This window comes from Clarias gariepinus, chromosome 12 (assembly GCF_024256425.1).
Source record: "Clarias gariepinus isolate MV-2021 ecotype Netherlands chromosome 12, CGAR_prim_01v2, whole genome shotgun sequence".
Classification (NCBI taxonomy): Eukaryota; Metazoa; Chordata; class Actinopteri; order Siluriformes; family Clariidae; genus Clarias; species Clarias gariepinus.
The window spans coordinates 8,203,229-8,230,997 of NC_071111.1; the positions used below are offsets into that span (position 1 = coordinate 8,203,229).

General features: G+C 40.9%; 1 protein-coding gene across 2 annotated transcripts in view; it reads right to left on the reverse strand.

Moving 5' to 3' along the window:
* The window catches only part of erc1b (ELKS/RAB6-interacting/CAST family member 1b), a 220,985-nt gene that overhangs the window by 7,687 nt on the left and 185,529 nt on the right, over positions 1 to 27,769 (reverse strand). For both annotated transcript variants that reach the window (XM_053508595.1, XM_053508594.1), the window contains one exon: positions 14,307 to 14,492. In XM_053508595.1, coding sequence (XP_053364570.1) covers positions 14,307 to 14,492 — 186 coding nt within the window. The remainder of the gene's footprint in view (positions 1 to 14,306; positions 14,493 to 27,769) is intronic.

Here is a 27,769-nt window from a genome sequence, read left to right on the forward strand (position 1 = left end):
GGAGGTATCTGTCTCATTATCTGTCTCCCAAACTGGTTTCCTTTCTCAGCCTTGACCCAAAACCACAAGGTGGGGACATGAGGAGAGAGAAAGAGAGAGAGAGAGAGAGAGAGAGAGAGAAAAAAAGAGCAAAGCAGAAAGAGAGGATGTTTTTTTGGTGTGTGTTGCTCTCTCTTATCATGGTGGATTCTTATCGGGTGTTATCACACCTTTACTGCTAGGGCGCTCTCTTAGCCCCAGATAAACAGCAGCTGGATTATAATGGGTGCAGGAAGAACTCAACTCTCCCACCAGATGATGAACAACTTTAAGAGACAGCTGGCTTAAACATGCTTATAGAAATCAGAAACGAACGAGTCCTTCTTCGGCAACAATTCTTTTTATATTTACCGAAAAACCCGCCCAAAAAAACAGGGTGGCGGGCGAATCTGAAATCTTTAATAACACTTTTCTTCTCCTCTTCCAGCTTTCGTCCCCATGTTGCTCATCACTTCTAACCTTTGAACCCTTCGTCTCTCCTTCTGGTCCTGACTTACATGTGTGCTTCCACCTCACTTCCCTTTCGCACTGCCCCAGAGAGAGCGAGAGAAAGGAGGAGAAAAAAAGAGACATGGATATAAATTAGGCCGTGAGCTGAGTGCTCCCATGGCATGGTGGTTAAATCAGAGGGATAAAGATGACGGCCATGGGCAAACCCTGTCCTTGGCTGGATCCAGACTGAGTTTCCATCAGTGCCAGGATGGAGTCAAGGAAAAGTGAAAGGAGGGGGGGAAAAGAGAGACTTGGGGCTAGGTCTAAAATCTGGAAATCTGGTAAAGCAATCAAATCTCTTTCAATAAATCTGCATAAAGTAAAAAAGATGACAGACTTTTCCCTAAATGTGACAAGTATAAAAGCAATGATTTTTAGAGTAGGAAATGGTGCTTTTCACTTCAGCAAAATTAGACACTCGTCTTAAAGGAAAGGGGGGTTGGGAGGGGGGGGGATTTGACTACATAAACCGCTTGCTTTTAAGAAAATCCCTCTTAAAGCTTCGGGTGCCCGTTCAACCCCCCTCCTCAATAAACTGAGATGAGGTCACTGCAATCTTCCCTTGTTCTGTTGAAATCCCCTCTCCCCAAGCCAGAGCGCTAATGCTCCCCGACGGAGGTCGCTTTCTGGTGCTAGAGTGGAATTTTTCCCTACGGTGTTGTCTTAGAGCCTGACAGCTCTCCCCAAAGACTCCTCAACTCTCCATCGCCCAAGGTCACGCCAGCTCAGGTACGCGGGACGAAGGGGTCAAAGGTGAAGGTGTGTATTCTAATTGAATAAGCAGACTATTACTTTATGTGGACAAACAAAAATTGGGATGAAATTAATTTAAAAAAATCTCTGAACCTGAGAGTAAGTTAGCTGTAATGTTAGAAGAAGAATGAAAACAACCGCCAGCCTTGATGTATCATAAACTGAACAGAATTGTGAATGTATTTTTTTTTTCATATAATCTATTGTTTTAGAAATCGCGGTCAGAGCGCAGGGTCAGCCATGACACGGCACACCTGGAGCAGAGAGGGTCTTGCCCGAGGGCCCAAAAGTGGCAGCGTGATGGTGTTAATTAAAATGTAATTTAAATTTAGTAGAGATTCCCTGAGCAGAATGGCCTCGCCTTGGGGAAACTGCCTTCTTTCTTATGGTACAGTATTGCTCCTGCCAGGTTATTACTCTATATAAACAGAGACATTAATACTGAGCGGTTGGAACAGACGAGAGGGGAAACGAGGTTGCTGCTGAGGTTGTTACATGTACTTAAACAATAAATGGGACTAATAACATCTTTTTTAACATCCAACATTGACTGGGCAATTTATGGCCACTATAGACACATTCATGCACACTTGCACTACATATTTATATTTTCATTTCTGGACCACTGTACAAGACACTTTAATAAGTCACTTTTTATGCATATTTGCACACCCCCAGTCATTTCTAAATTTTTCACAAATTTCTATTTTTTCTTCTATATTTTGCTATATTGTTATTATGTCCTTATTTGTACAGTATATTTAACTAGTTAAATTAATTTTCTATCGTATTTCTTTTTATTCATATTTATTTCTTATGTATACGCTTTTATTTTTTAAGGTCACTGGCGGTTGTATAAGCATTTCACTGCATATCGTACAGTACTGTGTATGACAAATAATGTGACAAATAAAATTGGAATTGCAAGATTTACACTGAAACACTAAAAAAGCTTTAGAGTGAGGTATTCATGAGCAATGTTCGGATCGCTAACAGATTTTTTGGAAACGGATGCATCACTATTAGGGATGCACCAAATGTTCGGCAACCGAAATTATACGGCCAAAAATAGGCAAAAAAAGCACTCCGAACATCATGCAGAGTACGAGAAAGACACGGCGACGGCTACGGCAACAGCGAATCCACATTTTTTGCACTATTTAATGCACATTTGTTGTTGTAGACATACAGAGTTACATTCTTTCAGCCGTCAGGGGGGCTTCAAAGATGGCCAAATAATTTTTATTTTTATTTTAATAATTTATTTATTTTAAGTTATATTGTGCTTTGTTTGTATAATATCTGCTGGAATGTTAAAAAAATGTTCAGTGTTAACTAAATATTTTGAAATTGTATTTTTGTTATTTGATTTATTTTTCTGAAAAGCAACACAAAATAGTAAAAAACTAATTTTTACTATTTAATAAATAATTAATATAAATTGGCAAAATAAATGGGAAAAAATGCGAAACACCGCATTCAGTATTCGGCCTTCGGCCAAGCATTTCATTATTATTTGGCTTCGGCTTCGGCCAAGAATTTCATTTCGGTGCATCCCTAATCACTATATATCAATTAATACAAACTGCATAAGAAAAATTCGGATAATTTTAGGAGGCTAAATCATAATTGAAATTATAATAAAAAATATATAATTTTGTGTTTAATACCTGCTCTTTACTTATAATAAATTATACACACTGTTCCTGACAGCATTCTCTGGGGCAACCTTTGGCTAGAACGGCCCTGAACTATATATTAATTACTTTAAACCAGTAACGTAATGACTTGTATCTTGTGAAAGACATCCTACTGTCTACATCCTGATTTTTGCAAGTTTTTTCTTTAAGCCTGCCAGTGTTTTATACACAGAGCCTTTAAGTGAATGACTCTGTCTTTTTCATGTCTGGGACATTTTCCACTTAATAATGATTATCTCTTTTCATAAAGAATTGACATTTAAATAACCATTTTACTTCAGCTCTCCAGCCTAATGTGTCGTTCCACTCGACCTTTATTCCTCTCTCTATTTTTAAACTGTGCATTGGACACTCTAGACTAACCTTACAGACACTCCCTATAGGAAAAGACTGGACTTCGCCCTGACGGTGAAGGGTTGTGGTTGTTGCACCGAACAGGACTGGCCGCATCTGATTAGAAATGCCTGGAGAATGAGCTTCAAGCCGATCTGTGCAGCCCGTCAATCAAGTTTAATTGCGTTTCGGGGCTAATGTGGTCAGGAGTGGACGTACAAGTCGCACCCGATGCCAACCACAATGCTGGATGAGGTCAAACTGTTTTGGTGAAGGCAGTGTGGGCCGAGTTTCGAACACAATCACAACGAAAGCTTGCTGGCAATAACTTTTGCGCACACATCCACCACAAAATGATGAAAGTCTGTTTTTAAGTTATTGCTGATTCGGGGTCTGAGCTGAGGGCATATGGTTGCGCCTAAGATTGCAAAGGCAGCATTTTTCAGCATTGAGGTCACTTTTTCAATACACGACAGTTCTAGATGTGAAGGAAACTGTACAAAATATCCTTCTTATTGATTTAATGTGGTTAAAATTTTTAACGATTAATTAAAATTTAATGGATAATGGTCTCCACCTGTCTATATTTAAATAACATTTTGTCAAGTAGATAATTTGAAAGCATTTCCTTGTGATAAGGAGTGACTGCTAATGATTGCAAATTTGTGCTTTTTATTTACAGATGTACAGATTTTCAGAAATCTTTCAAGCAAGCAAAAACATCTTCCAGTATCGAGCAGGAAAGGAAAGTAAGAACAGTGCTAGTGAGAATTTGTAGTCAAATGCAGTCGAGTAAGTAAACTGAGTTTATACATTTAAATACAAATTAAAAGCACCCTCCCGACATTGAGTAGGTTCCCCTTGTGCCAGCAAAACAGCCCTGACTAGTCTAGGCCTGGACTCCACTAGACCTCCTAGCTGGCACCAAGCCGTCAGTAGCAGATCCTTCAGGTCCAGTAAACCGTGAGGAGGAGCCTGCGTGGATCTTTCCAGCATATCCCACAGATGCTCGATCAGATTGACATCCGGGGAATCTAAATTCTAAGTCAACACCTAGAGCTCTTCGTCATATTCCTCAAACCATAATCATATACCCATAGTACGATCTTCATACTGTAGCACCACACAGTGATCATCAGACCTTCTTTAACAGCTCCAGTTCTGATGCTCATGTGTCCTTTGTAGGAGGTTTTTGTGCTGGACAGGGCTCAGTACTGTACATATTGGTAAGTAGGAAATCAATGCCATTTTTTGCTCTTCCCCCTTTTCTCCAGGTTATTAAGATTTGATGTATTTTGCTTGGTTGTTAGGTTAGGTCGATCGTTGTGTTTCTAGTTAGTGTTTTATTTTAGCCTAGTCAGCTCCTGAAGACATTACCACACTTGTAAATATTTGTATATAGAATAAAGGAGCAGTTGATCTCAGCTCCTGTTTATTACCCCATTATTAGTATTTCACCTTACCTTTTCAAAAATTTATTTTTTTTATTGTATATTACGGCCTTTCCCTAGACCGGGGCGTAAAAGTGTGTTTTGACACCTTCCTATCGAAACCAGCATAACCCTTTTAAGCAGTTTGTGCTGCAGTAGCTTTTCTGTGGGATCAGACCAACAGGGATAGCCTTCTCTTCCCATGCGTTTCAGTTAAATTTGGGAGCCGGTTTCCCAAAAGACCTGCTGTTTCGAAAATGCTCTGACCTGGTTGTCTAGACATGGCCATTTTCTTTTCCTGCTTCCAACACTTTGAGAACTGACCGTTCACATGCCACCTAAAATACCCCACCCTTGATAGGGGTCAGTGTAATTAGATAATGTTATTTACTTCATCTTTCTGTGATTTCATGTCATGACTGGTTGGTGTATGCTATCTAAAACAACATGCCTAAAAACATTTAAATATAGACATATGAGCGGGATAGAATCTTGAACATTGAAAACTTCCTTTCTATGTATTGAATAAAAAAAGTCCAAAACTCATGTTTATTTATGGTTTAAAAGGGGAAAAACAAATCCCCAAATTAGTTTCAATGTGGTTTCAGACTTTTCAACCTCACTGTATATTACTGAAAACCCCACACACGTCTGTTACAGTGGTGGAATTTATCCTTCCAGCAGTTTTAAGGTGTATATTGTACTTGTTATACATACAGTGAAGATGCACAGCTAATATCGTTTCTGCTCTAAAGGCTGTAAAAGTATGTTTTTTTTTTATTAAAATTTATTGCAAATAAAAATTTAGAGTGAAAATATGCAGTAATGAAAAAGTGGTTTGGTTATGCTGGGAAATTTAAGCAATAAGTGATTAATTCTTACTATCAAGGATGAAAAACAAGTACAAGTACACTTGTACGGACAGATCATAAGTTCTGAACAAGCTGTCGTGGCAGCACAGGCTTTTCTTCCTGCCATCATAATCTCCTCACTCTACAGCAGTTCCTACACTGCTAGTAGCTCTTTTAAAAAGACCTTAACAGCTCACTACACATGTGTAAAAATCCATTACTCAACCAAGGAGGTTCATAAATGTCTTCTCTTAAGTCAGCTTAATGGTTTTTATTAATATGATAGGTCCTGTGTGTGCTTTGGCGCGACTAGTACGGCTGCTGACAGGCTAAGCCAATGACAGCAAAAACCTGAGACAAAACTCGCGCAAAGGAGAGGAATTCATGAAAAGATCGAATGTGACATGTCCCGTGTTTTCCTCGGCCTGAAATAGCCGTCGGAGCGGAGACGTGAAGTGGATGTGAAGTTTGTTGTTCGGTAGAGACTGCAGATATTGTTCAACCACACATTGACACCTTCAAGTGTTAGGGACTGATCATCGACCTCTGGATATTTGTTCTAGTTTTAAACTAAGCCCTAACGAGTTCACTTTCTCTTTTAATAAGAAACGAATAGCGATGATTTGCGCTCGGGGCACACGAGCTCAGCTACGGTGAACAGTGAAAAGACCAACCTTTAATTTTTTGCTAGCTTCTCATCTGTTTGCAGATATTTTTACATCAGTGAAAATAAGTTTGCTGAACGTGTAATATAATGCACAGTTCACTGCGGCCTTGTTCTGCCATGTTTACTCCCATTTCCTGCCTGTTTAAATTAGTCTGCATTTATGCTGCCCAGGATTCATGGGCCTGTCAGCCAGCAGCTGGCCACAACAGGCATCCGGCAACAGACTGCACTGGGAACAGTCACGTAGTTTCTACCGCAGCTCACAACCGCTCGGCCTGGGTGCCAGTTTCACACCAATCCCCCCTTTTTATTTTTTTTTAAAATAAAGGATTTCAAGCAGAAAAAAACCCATCTTGTTTCTGTTTATTCAAAAACAGCAGGCAGGATGTTTGAATGCGCGTACAGTTTTAAAGTACTGACTGAACATCTCATGCAGAGAAAAATGTTAATGTTACAGTTAGCGCACAGCTATAGACGCTACATGTGGCGAAATTAAAAGCTCTGTAGGTCGTCGTGACAACGATATCCACCATATTCACTGTCTAAATGATCTGTCCTGATACGAATCTATGCCTTGTCCGAACCAACCTGTCCAACACCCGTGTGTATTAGAGCAGGTACAGATTGTTTCGACTTTAAACAGGACATTATTAAAGATTAGCCCGGACAACATTTTTGGATAACATCGAGTCAAGTGCAAAAGTTTACATACCCTTAAAAAAAAAAAAAAAACACAAGATATGCACTTTATACCAAAATACTGTGTTTAACAGATTCTATTAAACAAAAAGGTCAAGTAGCGTATAACAGGGTAAAAAGGCTCTGCTTCTGAAAGTGATATAAATATTCTGTAATACATTACAGACCCACTCTTCTGACTTTAGATCTGTCTCCAGGGACAATTTATCCCACTTCAGCGCAAAGAGAATGTGGTGTGTGTTTGGCTTCCATTGGACACTTTCTTCTTCTTCACTCATTTATCCCCATATTTTTATCAAACAGTTTTTTTCTTCTTTTTTTTTTTCTTTGGGTGCAGATTCTGTTATTTTACCCCTACCTCCAGCCTCTGTGGTATCTCCCGTGTGTTGTTTTGTGGCAAGACAAAACCCATTTGCACCCATTATATATATATATATATTTTACCAATCAAGGACCTTGTGGAGATTTAAACTTTTGCACTCGACAGCGCTATTTTGGCAGCGGCTTATCACAGATATTGCAATTATGCGGCACTACAAGAGAGGAGCGATCAACATTACAAAATAATGAATCAGTTCGGATTCGCTCATGACTCACTGACTAGACGACGGCTTCGTGTATGACCCAGCAATTCCCCCAGTCCTAAAAAACCTTATTAGATTTACTGTGTACACAAAGGCTTTGTTTTGGTTTCGCTACATTTAATTCCTGAGCTGACAGAATGCAGTTTGGAGAAGCTTATTATCTTTGCAGGACCACTGGATCACTGTGTGACTGAAAGGCCTCGCTTTATGGCAGTCGTTTAAAAAGAAATGCAACATCTTGTAGAAAAAAAAAAGAAAAACATTTACAGCATCGGAGAGCGAGAGCGAGAGCGAGAGAGAGAGAGAGAGGAAAAAGCTGGCATGAGGAACAAGGTCATAAAACCAGCACTGACCACAACAGAGGATGAGCAAGCGGTCGGGGTGAATCGAGTCTGGCAGAGTGTGTGAAATAAACGGAGGGGTGTGAGCTCGTAAAACCGTGCGTGTGTGTGTCTATGTGTTTAAATTGACTGTCTGGATCCTACTTGAGAAATTCAATTCAATCTACACCACTTGCATTATTTATGCACTACTGACTGTAGCGTACACTTCGCTTTCATTGTGAAAACTAAAGCCTATATGTTTAGAGTTTCCAGAACACAAGGCGTGGGGAAAGTTAGAAAAGCTGTAATTACCACCCAGTTCACATAAAAAGGGAATAAAAAGCAAACATTTTATATGCTTCTAAAGTAAACCTATATAAAGTGGGGGTGTGTGATTTGACTGGAACGCTAGGGAGTTTATATTACACACGTGCACCCGAATAAAAAGAAACAGACACGGTATATAAAAAGGGGTACGCAGAAAAGAGTGTGCTTTATTTAGCTTCGAATGTTGACTGAAGTAGAGCCGTATCAGCTCTAAACAAACGTAAACAAACTTTTTTTGTCATTTTTTTACGTATTTCACTGATAATTACATCAACGATAAATATTAAACAGTGATATTAAAACCAACATGTTATTTGTTCATATTAACATGTAGTGTTGTGTAATATCGGCTGTTGTTATTTGCCTTAGAGCAGCTATAACAAACCGTTTCCTCAACAGCCAGTCGTGTTTTGTTTTTTTCCCCCCCTTTAAAAACAAGTAGCTCATCATGTGATTATATACTGCACCATGCAATCTCCACGGCCCCGTACAGTGTTGGAGGAAGTAACTAATTACAAAATTCTAAATTGTCTTTAAAAAGTAATCGATTACAGTGTTACTTTCTGATAAAAGTAACTAGTTTGAGTATTTTTTCATTGCAAATATTAAAAACTCCTCATGCATGATGTTTTAGTCAAGACCTTGATCATTACTTAGCGAAGTTAGGCCCATAATCTGTTAACTACTAATACCCCGATCTCACCTCACGGTTTTAGCAGTGGCCATAGGTGCCTTGAGGAAGCTCGCGGACCTTGCAGAAGTTCGCGGAACTTCGGACGGTCACTCACGACGGCTCACGGTGCTCAAATCGCATAGGTGAGATAGGGGTACAACAGCAGGAATAACAGAGGGGGGAGGGTTATCGGGGGTGGGGCTTGTAGGACTCACACACACACTAATGGAATCACTGCTGTCTGGCTCACGGATTATATAAATTGTCTGAATAACAGATAACATTTTAAAAAAAAAATAAGACTAACTTAAGGAGTACCTAAATGGCGGACCTAACGCGTTGGATTACTAGTTACATCAAGAAAGTAATCCAAGCACTTTAACGCGTTACTTTGTGCAATTGTGCAATTTGCGCAATGAGTGCAATTATATACATCTTGCAGCTGGAGCTACTGTACTTTCAAGAGAACTAATCAATACTTTCTGACAAACCTGAATGGAGAATGTAGATAACATTCATATTTAGCACGCGTTACTCAAATGTTTGTTCCAGTATAGGATTTATATTTTACCTTTCTATACATGAAAACATTTTAAATGTGAATACTACTGCAGTAAACAGTAATAAAGCATAATAAAGGAAGGACAGTAAGACAACAGACAGAAGAGGATGAACTCCAAAATACGAAGATACAACACATCATTTTTAGAATGACTGACAGAATTTGATCCATTTTTGTTATTATTTTCACACTCTTTTTCATCGTGATAGTTTTCATTTTCTTTTATGCACTCATGTCCATCGGATTAATGCTTTGGAAGGTTACAATAATTAATAATAGGAAAAAATAAGTCACATACAAAGTTACACACTGTGTATTAACAGCAACATGATTGGAATGGGAAGTGTCCGACAGCATTCCCCTTCCTCGATCCAACAGACAACATACGTACAAGTCATAAATTAGTGTGTGTTTTCATTATTACAAACCACTGTATTTAACTACAGTTTTAAATATAACAGGCTTTACACTGATTTGTTCATAAGTAAAAGTCAGACTTTCTAAACCAACAGACTGCCTATCAAGGTGCGACCTCCCGCCTAATACCGAGTAGCTCCCCATTTAGCTGCCAAAACAGCCCGACCCGTGGAGGCCTGGACTCCACCAGACCTCTGGAGGTGTACTGTGGGATCTGGCATGAAGCCGTCAGTAGCGGATCCTGTGAGTCTTGAGACAGGGCCTCCATGGATCAGACTTGTTTTTCTAGCTCATCCCACAGATGCTCGACTGGACTGAGATCTGGAGATTTTGGAGGCCAAGTCATCACCTGGAACTTGTTACTGTATTCGCTTATCGGCACCATCATTAACTTTTTCAGCAATTTGAGCCACGGTAGCTCTTCTATTGGATCAGACTATACAGGTAAGCCTTCACTCCCCACATGCGTCAAAGAGCCTTGACTGCCCATGATCCCATCACTGATTTTCCACAATTGTATATATATATATTTTAATTATACTGGTTTGCATAATAATATGCACATCAATCTCTGCTATCTGTTTTCACCCAGATGAGGATGGGTTCCCTGTTGAGTCTGGTTCCTCTCAAGGTTTCTTCCTATTACCATCTCAGGGAGTTTTTCCTTGCCACTGTTCATTTATCATTTTGATTCACACACATTCACATTTCATATAAACTTAATTCTTTTGATTGTGTAAAGCTGTGTAAAGTTGCTTTGTGAGCGCTGTACAAATAAAATTGAATTGAAGTTTCCCTTCCTTGGAGCACTTTTGGTAGGTCCTGACCACGGCCTGGGAACATCTCACACAGGATTCAAGCTTGGCCCATTTTTTCTGCTTCCATCGCGTCAGGTACAGGGACAAAATGTTCCCTTGATGCCTAATATATCCCACCATTTATAATGTTATGGCTGATATGTACAGTATAAGGACTTGCTCCTTTAAAAAGACAAGAGTCTCTTGGAGGGAAAAAAAATGAAAACATTGAATCATCTGAGGCAGTACACATGAGCAAGGCAAAACATCACGAAGCCCTGAATCACGTCCAGCAACAATTCAGGAGCTAAAATGGTGCACGTCCTCTCGTAAATCAGAAGACCACAGACATGCTGAGGTCCCCAAAACGCCGCTCTGATGAAGGGGCTGGGTTCAGAAACAGTAATAGCAGTACGGCTACTAAACAGTGCTCCACTAAAAGTGCCTATCAAAATTCTTTTCTTCCGAGGTATTCCTTAATGCGGGACATAAACTTCATGAGGGAATTACAACGGATCAGAAGACAGACGATAAATTGCGACTCTCTTCTCAGCCGTGCGGGTCCGAGCGCTCCGCTATCCGATCCCCCTTATGTCATGAAGCAGATAGTGATCTCCAATATTACTGCAGTGTACAGTAATAAAGCATAATAAAGGAAGGACAGTAAGCCAACAGACAGGAGGGGATGAATTCCAAATACGGAGATGAGGAGAGAGAGGTCAAGGAAGATATCAGTCAGACAAAGTCTGTGAAGGCTTGCGTCTCGTCCAATCCCACATCTGAAACTGATTCGGCGATTAGAGGAAGACTCCGAAAACGAACAGCCGTGAATCTCGCCCTCGGTTACATGCCTTGAACTGTACATATGGTATACACATGCACGGTATCCACACTAACACACCGAAATGGTTTTAGATCCGTTCGGTATAGAAAGTGTTACATGATATATGCTCGCGTTTTTCCAGCGTCTGACTCGGCAGAAATTGAAATATTCATGATCTCTCACTTTTGGACTCGCGAGTCTTCGACAAGGCCAAACGAGTCCCGGTGAGTGTGTCTGAGGGACAAGGTGTGAGTGAGAGTATTGTTGAGCATCTGCTCTCAGCATGAGGCCACATATCTGTACAATTGGTGTTTTGTGTTTTTTTGGGGTTTTTTCCCTCCCTTATTGAGGCGGATGTACTGTACAGTACAATTTCACTGATCACCAAAGTCTGCTGCAACAGTGGGGAATGAAGAGATTTATGCATATGAGTAATTCCAGGGCCGGGGTGTCATTTGCGTGACATATTGCTGATACTTTAACAAATGCGGTATGTATGTACGTATGAAATCATAGCTAATAGTGACAGTGAGAGCATTTCCACATGCACAGTGTGATGAGAACTCATGGGATCGGGACTAAACAGCTGTGTGGCCATAAGAAAACCACTTGTTAGTGAGACTAATCCAGAAAAAGAAAACACTAGGGAACATAATGATTGGACTTTGGAGCGATGGAAAAAAAAGCGTCATGTGGTCTGATTGGAGTCCAGACTGGAAATGTCCCATATTTTATACGCCTTGTTCTGTTTTTAACCTACACAGGAAAAAATCTATGGGAAATTAATATTACGGTTTAAACTACTGATGCATGGTGATTATTATGAGAGACGCAAACAGTCAGTGAATAAAGAGGGGGGGGGAACCCCTCCCCCTGTCCTTCACCCTGTCTGTCATGCTCTCTACAAAAACAGGGAACAGGAAAAAGTTGTATTATTTTCTGCTTTTGTGTGTCAGTAATCTTTAAGATCTCTTCCACAAGTCACCTATTATAGCCGATGAAAAGTATTCAGTTCGGCTAATGTTTTAGTTCATATCTTAAATCGAACATTTCAACAGGAACTCATCAAGTACTGTATTTAGCAGGAAGTTACATCATCTGAATTTCCTCTAGATAAAAAAAAAAGTGCTCTCTCGCTCTCATCTGTTGCGAGATTACTTAGAAAGACTGCTTTTGTATTGAAATAAAGTAAATCTTAACACTTTAATGTTCTTATTCTATTAGCATATACTGTACAGTCTTGTGTAAAAGTTAATGCCCCCTCTTTGAATTCTAAGCAAAGTCTTAAATCCTGTTGAAGCCTGTTTTTTGGCTTCATTTTCGTTAAATAAAAAAGGGCAAGGTGAAAAAAGTTATTTTTGTGAACGTTATCTGAATGCGTGTTTGAATGTGTTCAACATTTGACTTTTAAACCATGTGCTGTAAGAATGCTGTAAATGTGAGTGATAAAAACGGCCGACCAGACTAGACCACACCACACACGGTGTTACTTTAAGCGTCCTGATCGGTGATTTGTTCCCGGCTGAAGCTCAGCTCTTTTGATCCACTACAGGATCCATCAGGAGCACCTCTTGGAGCAATAACACGAGCTGGCACAAACCACCTGAACCTCCTGCATCCTTGCCGATTTTAACCCCAGCAGGTCTCCTGAAATGCCGTCCAGACTCTGCCTCGATCAATTGCTGCAAATAATTCAATTTCACAACGATGACAGGGATTCGGGACCTGCTGTGTTTTTGTCGAGTGATGACCTGGAAGGACTGAAGAGGTCTCTTTCTCGGAGAAGGATGCATGTTTGCTGATGAAAGCGTTTGCTCACAAAAGGAACCTGAATGTACAGACTTCTCTCTTCTCTATTCCATATTAATGAAAAGAAAGAAAATTAAATGAAGCCTTTTTTTTGAGGGGGCAGTTAAAAGGAAAAAAAAACATTTAATACAGCATTTGTTTCCGTGCCAAATGCTTGTCGTTGAGTTGCCTACAAATCAAAAATGCTTTTCAATAACGTGAAGTCGAGCCAAAAACCTGCCAGGGAGACGGTTCACTGCGCTGGGAAACACATGAGCGTTGTGCGGAGCTTGGCAAACGCTGCTGCATATCACTCTTCTTGAAGAATGAGGGTTGTTTTAACATGAGTATAATGCATATTATATAGACTTCCAGACAATTTATTTTTATGGCATTGCAAAAGTTTTAAAATGGATGAAAAATTGAGAAAAATGTGCCTGAGGAACTGAAAGTACTCAATGTTTACAGACAATTTACTGGCATGGCAGGTAGAATAATAGCTTCAAATATGTGAAGAAAAAAAAAGGGAAAAAGAAAAAGACGCACTTATGTAGTCCTGAGGAAAGATTTATAAGAGCGAGATGAAATCTTCACGTGAAGTTTCCTCCTCAGTCCCACTTAAATCCCCTCCTTCGCTTATTTCTGGCTTTAAGAAACAGTTGCGCAGCGTTTGTTAGACTTTCGTTCGAGGGAGAGAATTTAAGGCTAATAAAACCAATATATTGGACTATTTATTTTCTGTAGGAACACATTTTACTCTATAAAAGGGCCTAATGGCATTTACACACAGCCAGTCAGATTCACAAAGCCAATGGGAGATTTATGGGCAGCGTGCTTTAGTGTCAGCTAGGGGCTCGATCGTGGGCCAAGCCAGATGGATTTAATAATCGATGCAGACGAATCCAAGTATCTAAAGAAACGTTTGCGGTACCATGTCCGAATCTTTTACGCATACGTTCATTTGGTTAAAAAATAAAAAACATTTATTAAATAAATGAATCGCGCAATAAGCTTAGTGATGTCAGCGGTCAGACAATCAATCACTCACCTCCTCCATGCTCATCTTCTGTAGCTCCTCCTCCCAGGCGTCCCTCTGGCTGCGGTGGTAAGCTGAGGGTGGAGCCAGGTCCTGCAAGATCTGAGGGTCTCTCTCATGACAAAGGGCTGTGAGGTGGCCAATGTACAATTTCAGCTTGCTGCGGTTCTGATTGAGGTCTATGAGCGGGGGAATAATCTGTATACAAAAAAAAAAAAGAGAGAGAGTCCTGTTAGCAATATGATCCAGCTGATATCCACTGTGTAGCAATGGTTCCAGGGTTCCAAGCAGGAAGCACGTTTAAAGAAGCCAGGACACAAATGGAATATCTGTTACCATATGTGACTGGTATCGGCAGAGCCAACTTTTCTTAAAAAAAGCGATAAACAGTGACACGACGTAAATGATTTCAGATGATGAGAAGAATTTGTAATATAAAACGCATTACTAAATCACAGTAAATCACAATCACATAATGGCATAATCAAAATTCTTTGTGGAAGAAGGAACTAAAAGAAGTTGCTTTCCAAGCCCAGAAACCTTATCATACATCATATCCCTCGGTCTGATTTGTAACTATACAAAACATTCCACACAATTACAGCCCCTTCTGATTATCCTGTAGGAACTGCCCGAGATATGAGGAACAAGCGTAACATCCAGAAAACATACAGATATGACTTCATCTATCTACAGTATATACATCTATACATCTATATATCTATCTATATAAACCAAGCCGGCTTGCCATACACACCCCATCTCGCATGTTCAGTGAAATGTACACTCATTCAGACCATATGTGCCTTGGAGGGCCTTTCTGGCCTTTTACAGTGGGGCAAAAAAGCATTTAGTCAGCCGCCAATTGTGCAAGTTCTTCCACTTAAAAAGAGAGAGGCCTGTAATTTTCATCATAGGTATACCTCAACTATTTACAAAATAAGGAAAGAAATTCCAGAAAATCAATATTGTAGGATTTTAAAAGAAATTTAAGTAAAAGAATAATAAGTATTTGGTCACCTACAGTACAAACAAGCCTAATTTCTGGCTCTCACAGACCTGTAACCACTTCTTTAAGAGGCTCCTCTGTCCTCCACTCATTACCTGTATTAATGGCATCTGTTATCAGTATAGAAGACACCCGTCACACTCCAAACTCCACTACGGCCAAAACCAAAGAGCTGTCAAAGGACATCAGAAACAAAGTTGTAGACCTGCACCAGGCTGGGAAGACTGAATCTGCAATAGCTAAGCAGCTTGGTGTGAAGAAATCAACTGCCGGAGGAATTGTTAGAAAATGGAAGACATACAAGACCACTAATAATTTTTCTCGATTTTTCTCCACACAAGATCTCACCCCATGGGGTTAAAAAGATCACAAGAACTGTGAGCAAAAATCCCAGAACCACATGAGGGGACTGAGTGAATGACCTGCAGAGAGCTGAGACCAAAGTAACAAAGGCTACCATCAGTAACACACTGCGCCGCCAGGGACTCAAATCCTGCAGTGCCAGACGCGTCCCCCTGCTTAAGCCAGTACATGTTCAGACCCGTCTGAAGTTTGCTAGAGAGCATTTGGATAATCCAGAAGAGGATTGGGAGAATGTCATATGGTCAGATGAAACCAAAATAGAACTTCATGTTTAGAGGAGAAAGAATGCAGAATTGCATCCAAAGAACACCATACCTACTGTGAAGCATGGGGGTGGAAACATCATGCTCTGGGGCTGTTTTTCTGCAAAGGGACCAGGACGACTGATCCGTGTAAAGGAAAGAATAAATGGGGCCATGTATCGTGAGATTTTAAGTGAAAACCTCCTTCCATCAGCGAGAGCATTGAAGATGAAACATGGCTGGGTCTTTCAGTACGACAATGATCCCAAACACACCGCCCGGGCAACGAAGGAGTGGCTTCAAAGAAGCATTTCAAGGTCCTGGAGTGGCCTAGCCAGTCTCCAGATATCAAACCCATAGAAAATCTTTGGAGTCCGTGTTGCCCAGCGACAGCCCCAAAACATCACTGCTCTAGAGGAGATCTGCATGGAGGAATGGGCCAAAATACCAGCAACAGTGTGTGAAAACCTTGTGAAGACTTACAGAAAACGTTTGACCTCTGTCACTGCCAACAAAGGGTATATAACAAAGTATTAGGATGAAAGTTTGTTATTGACCAAATACTTATTTTCCACCATAATTTGCAAATAAATCCTTTAAAAATCCTACAATGTGATTTACTGGATTTTTTTTCTTATTTTGTCTCTCATAGTTGAGGTATACCTATGATGAAAATTACATGCCTCTCCCATCTTTTTAAGTGGGAGAACTTGCACAATTGGTGGCTAAATAAATACTTTTTTGCCCCATGTATAAGGAGTGAAGCTTGAGTATGAAATAGATGCTCGGCCCAACACATTCTTCATCCCCGAGGAGTCTGTTTGATCTACTAGCGCAGAGCAAAAAAAAAAAAAAAAAAAAAAAAGGATGAATACATTCGTGCAGCGCCAGAGAGGAGGGAGGAAAGGTGTGGGCAGACAAGAGATACAGCCACGGATAGCGTGGAGCCGAGTAACAGGATAGGTGCGCTAAGGTAGACCCAAAACCCCCGGCCCGCCAAAACCCTGCTTCCCTGCAACTGCCTGGCTCTGCTTTCCAGGGACCCGAGTGCTGCGTGTGCTAAATGCTCACTATTGTCTTTGGACCTGCGTGACCAAGAGGGGGGGATCGTTTCTCTGAGGTTCTGCGTCTAACGTGTGACAAAATGAGGCCGACGAGAAACCTTCCTTTTTTCTTTTGATGGAGTAGAATAATAAAACTTGAGGAAGTTGAGTAAACTCTCCCAATTGGGCTTCATTTATCAAGCTGGATATGGTGGCATTTATTTAATATAAAATAATAAAATAAATGTTTACAAAAACATTTACAGAAGAAATGTGGCATTCATGAAAATCTATTTAAATTGGTAAAAGTTTGTTGAACTTGTGTGAACCTTAGCTGACCGGCTTCAAAAACACAGAACCTGTGATATACTGCAATTTTCTGTGGTGTACATTTAATTCCCTTATATGCAAGAATTAATTGCATGTTTGTTAAAAGAATGAAGTAAAAAAAAAAAAAAAAAAAAAAAAGTTCATAAATGAATCTAAACAAGACTGTGCGTTGATTAAGAACAAAAGTTTGTGCATGTCACAATGACTGAGCTGCATTACGGAAAGATTTAACACACGCCATGCTCAGGAGGCAATCTTTCACTGTTTAGTCATCTTTTGTTTTTTTCCCTATTTTTAACTTTCTGCAAGCTCTCTGTGCCGTGAACACGCTTTGCACCATGCAGCAGGATTTATTTATTTTAAAAAATAATAATAAAATTGATGAGTATATATAAAAATAAAAATAAAAATCAGGGTTACAGAAACCTGTGTAAATCTGGCATGTCTGCAAAACGACACAATTATACCAAAAAGTTTGATAAATGATGCATGCACAGGTAAATAAGAAAGCATTTGCTCAATTACCTGAGCTTGGTTAAAAAAAAAAAAAAAAAAGGAAAGTGATAGTTTGTAAATACGTGATGGAAAAGCTGCAGGGGCGAAAGCGTGATGGAGAATCGGTTTTAGTCTGAGAATTGCAGACGCCAGACGAAAAAAGTTTGAGACCAGACACACTATTAATTCCTACTACACCATGTATTTTCTCCCAGGCAAAAATCTTATTTTATTTCTGTTAGCTCAGCAGGAGATTTCTGCAGGGTGTACAGTGGCTGGTGAATAATAGTGGGAAAGAAGGAGATCACAAAAAATATGAAAAAAAAAGCAAAAACAGAGAAAGATTAGATGTGCTGGTAAAAACCAGTTCCTTTGAACTATAATCACTTACAGTAATATTAATGACAGTGTGAAAATCAGTGTATTGGCTTTTTATTTACAGCTGAGCGTAATAGGACAGATTCCTTTACTCTACCTGAATATCTGCTCAGTCTCACACTAATAAAACCCTCGATCAGGGATTTGTTTTAACAGGTCCAGGTGAACACATGGAGGATATTTGTGAGCACGAGCTCAGCTGGCAGCTACAGAGAGAAGAGACTGAGGTTTTTAAAGAGACAGGATAATAAAATACTTTGAAACCACTGTGACCGAACTGCTTTCTCAAAAGCCGGGCGATTACATTCACAAAACAGCTGCGTTCAAATACCTTCGATTTATCCCTAACAGGATCGTGTTTTTTTCCCCCCCTTTAAAACCACTCTTACACGGACACATTCCTGCTTACTATTCCCGTTAATCGGGGGCATTTCGTTTCCTAATAACAGATCCGGAAAATGATGGGATTTGTTTTCCCACCGCAACCGGTTGCTCCTATAGCTTTAAGTCAGGAGGAATGGGATCCATCGCTCATGCGGAAGACGGATGTCCTCCTGAGCGCTACGCCATTTGTCTAGCCGTGCAACAGCTGACCTGCTTCTTCTCATCGGTGATAAACAGCCCAACAACACTGGAGCGTACTGTGCTAGCATGTATAGTACATGCGGACGAGCGGACCGTTCCAGAAACGTTTCACCAGGATGGATGATTCGTGCTCTCGAGGACGACAGCGGTTATTTTAGCAGTTAGCATCGATCTCGCCAGTTGGCAGGGTTTTCTGGTGGCTGGATTTTGTCATCGGTGTTTTGCTAATGTCATGTTGTTCCGTTGCGTTTAAAGGTTTGTGTGGCGAGGCGAGGCATCGGAGGTCATAAATAATACGAAAATAACAACAAATATTATGTCCAGGTGGTAGATTTATGACGAGGGATTTTTTTTTCTCTTCTCAAAGGACTGTTTGTGTCCTTGTGTGTGTAATGGACAGTCAAGGCTGTGTGTGTGTGTGTGTGTGTCTTGTGAATAACAGTGGAAAAATGATGTAACATTATGGTCAGAATTTCATCTATCTTTATTCTTTGCTTTCTCCGCTTGTGTCCTTTTGATTCTCTCTGAAAGTGCATTCGATGTCATGGATGCTGGCTTCCTCAGTTTCCCACAGATGGGTGAGGCAAACAAGTAGGGAACTGGGAAGACATGTTTTTTAGCATTATTCCCATTTTCCTGTCACGTTCTCCCCTTGAAAACCGCACAGACTCGAGAAACCCTTGGCTGAGAGTCTTTTGGCTTGTGGGAAGCGGATATTTAAGGACGTCATAAGTGATACTATAAGTGAGTATGATGAAGTGGTCGCCTCATTCTACAGAAGGTTGGATACCAAGCTCCGGATCGACCCAAGATTCTCTGGCATCATCTACAGTCTCCACGTTGGGAGAAACTCCTCATGGGGATCTCACTCAGCCCCTGCTTCATTACGACCTCTCTAAAAGAAGCTGTCTTCGCTAGATGCTGGACTGGAAGAACACGTCCGCACATACCTGGCACTGTCATACCGCAAACCTCTCCCCTCCCCCCACTACCTCCTCCAGTGTCCACGAGAGAAAAAGAGTAGAGCGCTCAAACAACAACAAGCCTCCCTGATCTCTTCCCCCTTCATCAATCACCCATCAGTTCATCTAGCGCTATTTGATACCCATGCTGAGAACTAGCTGTGTGGATCAATGCTGTCAGTCAGGCAGTCCATCAGAAAGAAGCCGATGGCTTCCTACACATGGTCCGGAGCAAAGGGGCTCCCAAAGCAACCGGAATCCAAACTCCAACTTCGGCCGTGTGTGTGTGTGGGGGATCTGAAGAGACCCCGAAGAGGCCACCATGCCTTTTGGTAGCACAAGCCAGACCAGACCTTAATGCACATCCTCTCCCTATGGTTGAGCCTCTTATTGGCTATCTACTTACAGCCACACCGGGCTACTTGGCTGATGGAGGTTAAGAGCGAAAAAGATAAATGGATAGTCGACTGCAAAGCCATCATCAACATCTGCAGTCCTCTGATAAAGCTGGGTGTTCCTATGATCATAAAAATGCATTTCAAGAAAGAAATACACAAATCTACTCACAATGGAGCGCAAAGAAAGAAAGAAAAATGGCAACACACACACACTCGCAATACAAACGTTCTCTGTTTCGTTCTCCTGTCTCAACCCCCTCACATCCATGGCAATCTGAGCACAGACCGCAGATGTGGAATGAAGATTAAGAGCAGGTGAGTTTGTCTGTCCTCCGATGCGGTCATATTTTACATTTAAGCGTCTCTACCTTTCTGCACTGGCTCTCTCCACAGCTCACAATATGCCTCTATTATCATTGCGTACATGTAGCTCATTTCTCTGCATAGGCTTTTGAACCTTAAAAAAAAGTAATTTTTTAAAAAGATGCAAGATTTATGTGTATTATGGCTCGGGGGCTGTAGAGTTTTACGAACGTAGAGCCTCGTCACCTATTTACGCAGGCGTTTTATATGAATGCCATTACATTTATACGCTATGGGGGTTTTGGGCGAGGGTTTATGACCATTGACATGCCCAAGCTGGAGCTCTCAGTCGGTGATTGGCTAATATAAAGAGCAGGCCTTTATTAGCACAGCAAGAGGGAAGAGAAGCCAGGCAGGTCTGTGTTGACTCTGGAGGAGTACTGAGGGGAAATTTTACACTAACTTGCACTGTCACCTCCATAGCGCCATTTAAACAGACCATGAAGTCTGTAGTCTATATAGACTGTGCTCCATTCATTGTGCATGTGCTCGCTTCATAACAATCAAGTAAAAAAAAAAGAGTAATAGTCTGCCAAGATATAAAATTAAGTGCCTGGAAAAAGGAAGGAAAGGATGTTTGGGATTACCTTTAGCCCCGGGACGAGGAGGTTAAATAAGTGCCAGTCGGGGTTATGACCTCTGAGGTGTTAGAGGTTGGGGGTTAAAAAAGGTCAGAAACTATGCAAACGGAGAGATATAAAGTGGGCTATTCTTCCAGAACAGGGAGGTAAAGACACATTTACTTTTAGCATATTTATAATACATCTAGCATTCTGTGTAAAATCAAGTAAGGCAGGATAAAGCAAAGTATGGAAGTGAACCATCATTTACGGTGCTTTAAGTGATAATCACACAAGAATTTTTTCGGACATTTTTCAGGTTCTTTTCCCAAACAATGATTCAAGTGTTGACTCTTATTTCTAATAAGAACCTGAACAGAGAAATCGTCTTGTAAAAACTTGTTTCCCAAAGTCCGAGCCTTGCTGAAGAGAACAGACGCAGTTTGGACCAGTACTGGACCAGGATCGTACAACTTCCCAATCAGCAGTCCTGAGCCCTAACCGCTGGGCCACCACCACTGCCCAGTATAACATTACCACATTCCTGCCGATGCTGTTTCAACACTGGACGAAAATGAAACCACGAAAAATTCCTTCAATTTCAACAGGCTTTGGAGATTTACGGTGACACGCCGGTGAGCGACCACTAGTAAAGCAAAGTGAACGGGGGCGAACGACGGAGGGACGCTAGGGTTCACCAATCTAAAACAATATTTGTGTTTTTTTTACTTTCATATCCAATATTGTGGTATTCAAGCTGTAAATACAGCAAATCGTTTTAGCATGCACTGCACGTCCACAGACAAAATTCACACACGTTCCTCGCTTTTTTTTAAAGAAGGAAAATGTCTGACTTGTTGTCTTTTATATGTTTGATAGGCAGCAATGCACACTGTGAATCATTTATTTTTTTTTTTTACTGTTAATCAACTATGCATAACTGTGTGAAATAATATTCAAAAAACAGAGTTTTCTAAATTATGTAATCTTTGCAATTCACCGATTGTTTTGCCCTGGTAACCTCTTTGGGTTTAGAAATCAGAAGTCTGAAACGTGTGATCTATGAACATACAGTGGGTACGGAAAGTATTCAGACTCCCTTAAATTTTTCACTCTTTGTTATATTGCAGCCATTTGCTAAAATTATTTAAGTTATTTTTTTTCCTCACTAATGTACACACGGCACCCCATATTGACAGAAAAACACAGACTTGTTAACATTTTTGCAGATTTATTAAAAAAAAAAGAAAAAGAAAAACTGAAATATCACATGGGCTTAAGTATTCAGACCCTAGCTGTGACATTCATATTTAACTCAGGTGCCGTCCATTTCTTTTGATCATCCTTGAGATGGTTCTACACCTTCTGAATCAGCTGTGTTTGATTATACTGATTGGACTTGATTAGGAAAGCCACACACCTGTCTAAAAAGACCTTACAGCTCACAATGCATGTCAGAGCAAATAAGAATCATGAGGTCAAAGGAACTGCCTGAAGAGCTTAGAGACAGAATTGTGGCAAGGTACATATCTGCCCAAGGCTAAAAAAAAATTCTGATGCACTTAAGGTTCCTAAGAGCACTGTGGCCTCCATAATCCTTAAATGGAAGACGTTTGGGATGACCAGAACCCTTCCTAGAGCTGGCCGTCCGGCCAAACAGAGCTATCGGGGGAGAAGAGCCTTGGTGAGAGAGGTAATGAAGAACCCAGAGATTACTGTGGCTGAGCTCCAGAGATGAAGTCGGGAGATGGGAGAAAGTTGTAGAAAGTCAACCATCACGCAGCCCTTCACCAGTCGGGGCTTTATGGTAGAGTGGCCCGACGGAAGCCTCTCCTCAGTGCAAGACACATTAAAAAACACCTGAAGGACTCCTAAATGGTGTGAAATAAGATTCTCTGGTCTGATGAGACCAAGATGGAACTTTTTGTCCTTAATTCTAAGCGGTATGTGTGGAGAAAACCAGGCACTGCTCATCACCTGTCCAATACAGCCTCAACAGTAAGGCATGGTGGTGGCATGCTGTGAGGGTGTTTTTTAGCTGCAAGGGAAGATGAATGCGGCCTAGGACAGGGATATTCTGGACGAAAACCTTCTCCAGCGTGCTCATGACCTCAGAGACTTAAAAATGGCTGTCCACCAACGTTTACCATCTAACCTGACAGAACTGTAGAGGATCTGCAATGAGGAATGGCAGAAGATCTCCAAATCCAGGTGTGAAAAACTTGCTTGTTGCATCTTTCCCAAAAAGACTCATGGCTGTATTAGATCAAAAGGCTGCTTCTACTAAATACTGAGCAAAGGGTCTAAATACTTACAGTAGGTCCATGTGATATTTCAGTTTTTCTTTTTTAATAAATCTGCAAAAAAGTAAACAATTCTGTTTTTCTGTGAATATGGGGTGCTGTGTGTACATTAATGAGGAAAAAAATAAACTAAAATGAATATAATGAAAATGGCTGCAACATAACAGAGTAAAAAATTTAAGGGGGTCTGAATACTTTCCGTTCCCACTGTATGTGTATATTAGCACCACGCTATCATTCGGAGATCGGTAGTTAGATTCCCCGGTGATGCAGTCAGAGGCCTGGAGAGAGCTGATTGGCCAAGCTCCCTCAGTATAGTGTGATGGGAGGCACTCGGTGCTCCCACATCAATCACGGCTCTATAGCCAGTTAGGGCTGTCTGTGACCTCATGCAAGCGGAAGAGAGCAGATAGTGCTGTCCTCCGAGTGTGTTATGCCGCTAGCGGCTGGCGTCACGTGGTTTGGAGAAAAATCATGATAGTCTTCGCTCTCCCCGAGTGGTAGTAGTAGCCTTAATGTGGGAGCCCCCTAGTGACGGGGAGGAATTGGATACGACCTAAATTAGGGAAAAAAGGGGAGGGGGATATATAATGGTCAGTTGTTTTTGGCATACATCCTAAGTTCACAACTCGGTGTTTTTTGCATGCGTTAGACTGAACCCCTCTTCTGGCTCAGAAGTCGCGTCTCAGTTCTCGTACATGCTCTTGATACGTCTGCCCACCCTGCTGCTGCGGGATGATAATGCATCATGTTCGCACAAAATTCCCATGACCACTCGAGAAAGACGGAGGCCTCTGGAACATCTCACAACAGCGCGGAAAAAACAAAAAAGGAAGATGAAACTAGTTCTTTCATCCGGAGGTCAGGGGGACTTCCCCAGTGTACACACTCATCACCGTGAGACCCCTGTGGAGAGGTAGGGGAAAATAAGAAAGAAAGAAAAAGCCCCTTACATAATCAAGACAGGAGCAGATGCATGTAACAGACCCAAAAGAGGTGTAGTAACACACAACCTTTTTTTTTTTTTTTTTTTTTTTTACCATGCGCTGTCTCAGGAGACGAGGCAGGATTAAGATCTAGATGAAGTGAGTGAAAAGCTCAGCAGGCCGGACTGACAAACGGCGAAATTGTGCTGAGTGACTGACAAACACACACGTGGGTTTAGCGTAACTTATACTTAATACAGCCTCCTACACATGGGTGTACATCCTGTTGAGTGGCAAAGCGTCCGACAAGCGTAAAAGCACACATGGCAGATTTATCAGAGCAGAGTCAGCCAGTTGTTGGTAATAGCCATGCACTTCTTGTAGGAGGAGTTATATAAAGAAATGGGATAAGCAGAGGCAGAGTGATGACAAAGTGAAATAGATGTGAGAAAGGATGGGAGAAAGAGAGAGAGAGAGAGAGGACAAGTATGGAAAAAAGATGGCGTAACACTTCAGCTCTCCCTCCACCTCCATTCTTCTTCATCTCTCATGCTCATGCTGTCCATGGACGGTTAAGTACTAAATGGCCTGGGAGATTTAAGATGACTGTTGGACAGAGGAAACGGGGTGCGGGTGGGGGTGGGGTGGGGTATGTTTAGGGGCTTGGAATGAGCTAGTGCTTACTGATCTGCCCTCAATCACACCAGCTCCATGTCTCTACGGTGGTGGTAACTTATAGAATAAATAAAAAAGTTTAGAAATGAGTTTAAAATATGTAAAAATCATAATGATCAGATTGTTCCTGATGAGTGACAGTGGCAAGGAAAAACTCCCTGAGATGTCAACAGGAAGAAACCATGAGGGGAACCAGACTCAACAGGGAACCCATCATCATTTGACCGACTTGCTTTTTGACTTCAGACTAGATACTTTAAAATGAGCTGGGTACTTGACATAACACCATGATGCGCGTGAAATCTGGCTTGTAAGGCTAGTAAATAGGATTGCAACACATTTGTCTTTTCCTTTTTCTGTAATCAGTTGATGGTTACACAAAGCATCTTCACTTACGAATATGTTCCTAGCAGAGTTAATAGGTCTAACTAAACACTTCATTTCAGAAGAAAAAAAACAAAAAAACAAACAAAAAAAAACATTCCTAGGAGCTTCATTAAAACTGCACAGTTAATCCAGACAAAAGCATCAAATCATCTAGCATAAACTGAACTATTAAGTTCTCACGTAACCCTACTAAGAGTTCTCTTTCTCACCTCTAATGAACAACTGTGAGAAAATTAGACAAGCGCCCCATCAGAGGCCATGCCCTCAAATGCAAGTTTAATTTGTGGGGATTTTCCACTGCTCGTGGTCATGGTCTATTATTTAATGATATTATGAGTGATTTCCCTTCCCGTTCTGGAGAAGGAGAGCCGGTAGGCTAGATGCCCGGAGAAAGGGCTCCAACATCCGCCTATTAACACATCCTACAGTGGTGCCTTGCGCCAGGAGCCCAAAAAACGTTCCGCCGGCACAAACTTCACCGCAATGAGCCTCAAACTTTACTGGATCGTCAGCCCACTCTCTGCTTCAAACGTCACGTCTTAACTACGTCCTGCTAGTTCATGGGGTTTAAAGGAAAGAGGCGCTAAGTAAAGAAAAAAAAGAAAAAAAAGAAAAAGAAAAGATGATTGAAATAACAAAAACAACCTGTATGTTCCAACCACAGTTTAAAGTCCTAGCTGTGTCGTCATGTGATCTATTGGCCAACCATAACTTCAAGGATTGATTTAGTGGTAGTGCTAACTAACAATGAAGGAAACCAAACACCTTTTATCCCTTAATACCAAGGGAACATAGCGTAATATAGATGTGTTTTTCTCCAGAATGAACACCAGTAACGCCGTGGTTCAACTGGCTTCGACGGTCTATTTTCTTATTTTACCCAGCACATCCTTGAATTGTTGACATCCAAGAGAGAAACCAGAAATGTGGATGTGTCATTAAATTGTATTTTCCTTAGATGACGCATCCCGAGTGGACGAGCCAAAGCCTTTGGTTTGTCGAGACCTTAAATGTCAGGACACTTGGGAAAAGGAATTCTACAGGAAAAGCTTCTTTGTGCCAAAAGGAGAGAAGGGGCATGACACTCGCGAGACAAAAGTGTGCCTATGTCTGGGAGGCATCGAGATAACGGGAGGATTGAGGGATCCGAACAGCGTGAAAGCAGAATGTTCGGGGAGATAAAAAGGAACTCCTCAAATGAAATAACAAGTGTACATGCATCCACCCACACACATCAGTGCGCACACAATTTCCAACCAACTTGGCAGAAGACCACACATTTCCCCTAGGGAAAAAAAAGCAGAAGTTGCTGGAGAGGGAGCTTAGAGAAAACAGAAGTGCCACTGCGAGTCATTCTGATGTTAAGCAGGAATTCTATTTGGGATGACAGCGAGATTTTGAAGTTCTATTCGGGATTCCAAAGAAATCTTAGTTTTACTCAGGATCCCAGACAGATTATATAGTTTCTGTTCAGGATCACAAAAAGATTTCTGAGTTCTGTCCAGGATCCCAGAGAGATACTGAAGGTCTATTCAGAGTTTAAAGTTAGGATCCCAGCAAAATCTAGGGGGTTTTGTCGGGATCCCAGACTGATTTTATATTTCTATTCAGAGTTCTTTCCAGGGGCCCAGAGATTTAGAAGTTCTATTCAGGATCCCAGTTCTGGTCAGGATCTCAGGAAGATTGTGAGGATGCCAGACAATTAAAAAAATATATATTTTTATTATTTTATTCTGAATCACAAAACGAGTTCTGTTTAGAATCCCAGAGATTTTTAAATGCTATTTTGAATCTATAAAGTTATGTCTAATTTCTTTTTAAGGTGTCAAAGAGATTTAAGTTTTCTGGTCAGGATCTCAAAGAGATTTCACAGGTTAAGTCAGGCTCCAAAAGAAAACTTAGAGTTCTATTGTTTTATTTAGGATCACAGATGGATTTTGTAGTTCTATTCAAAATAAAAATAAAAAAACAACAACTTTTATTCAAGATACTCAGAAGAATCTTGTTTTTTTTTAATTCAGGATCCCAGACAGATTTCATACTTTCAAAATTCATAATCAAAAACAAAAGTTTTTTTCAGAAGTCCAGAGAGATTTCGGAATGCTATTCAGAATCGATAAAGATGTGTTTAATTTCTATTGAGGTTGCCAAAGAGATTAATGACTTCTGTTATGACTTCTGTTCAAGACCACAGACAGATTAAGAGTAGGGATGCACCGAAATTTCGGCCGCCGAAAATTTTCGGCCGAAATAGCATTATCGGTTTCGGCCGAAACGTAAGAAAGCGCCGAAAATAAAAGCCGAAATTGTCGCCACGCCTCTCCCATCCTCCCGTTCGCGCTGTCATTACGCATCAAACACGGAGTATGTCGGCGGTTTGGAAGCACTTCAAAGTTTCAGATGAGGACAGCAAAGTTGCAATATGCAACATTTGCTCTGCAAAAGTTTCAAGAGGG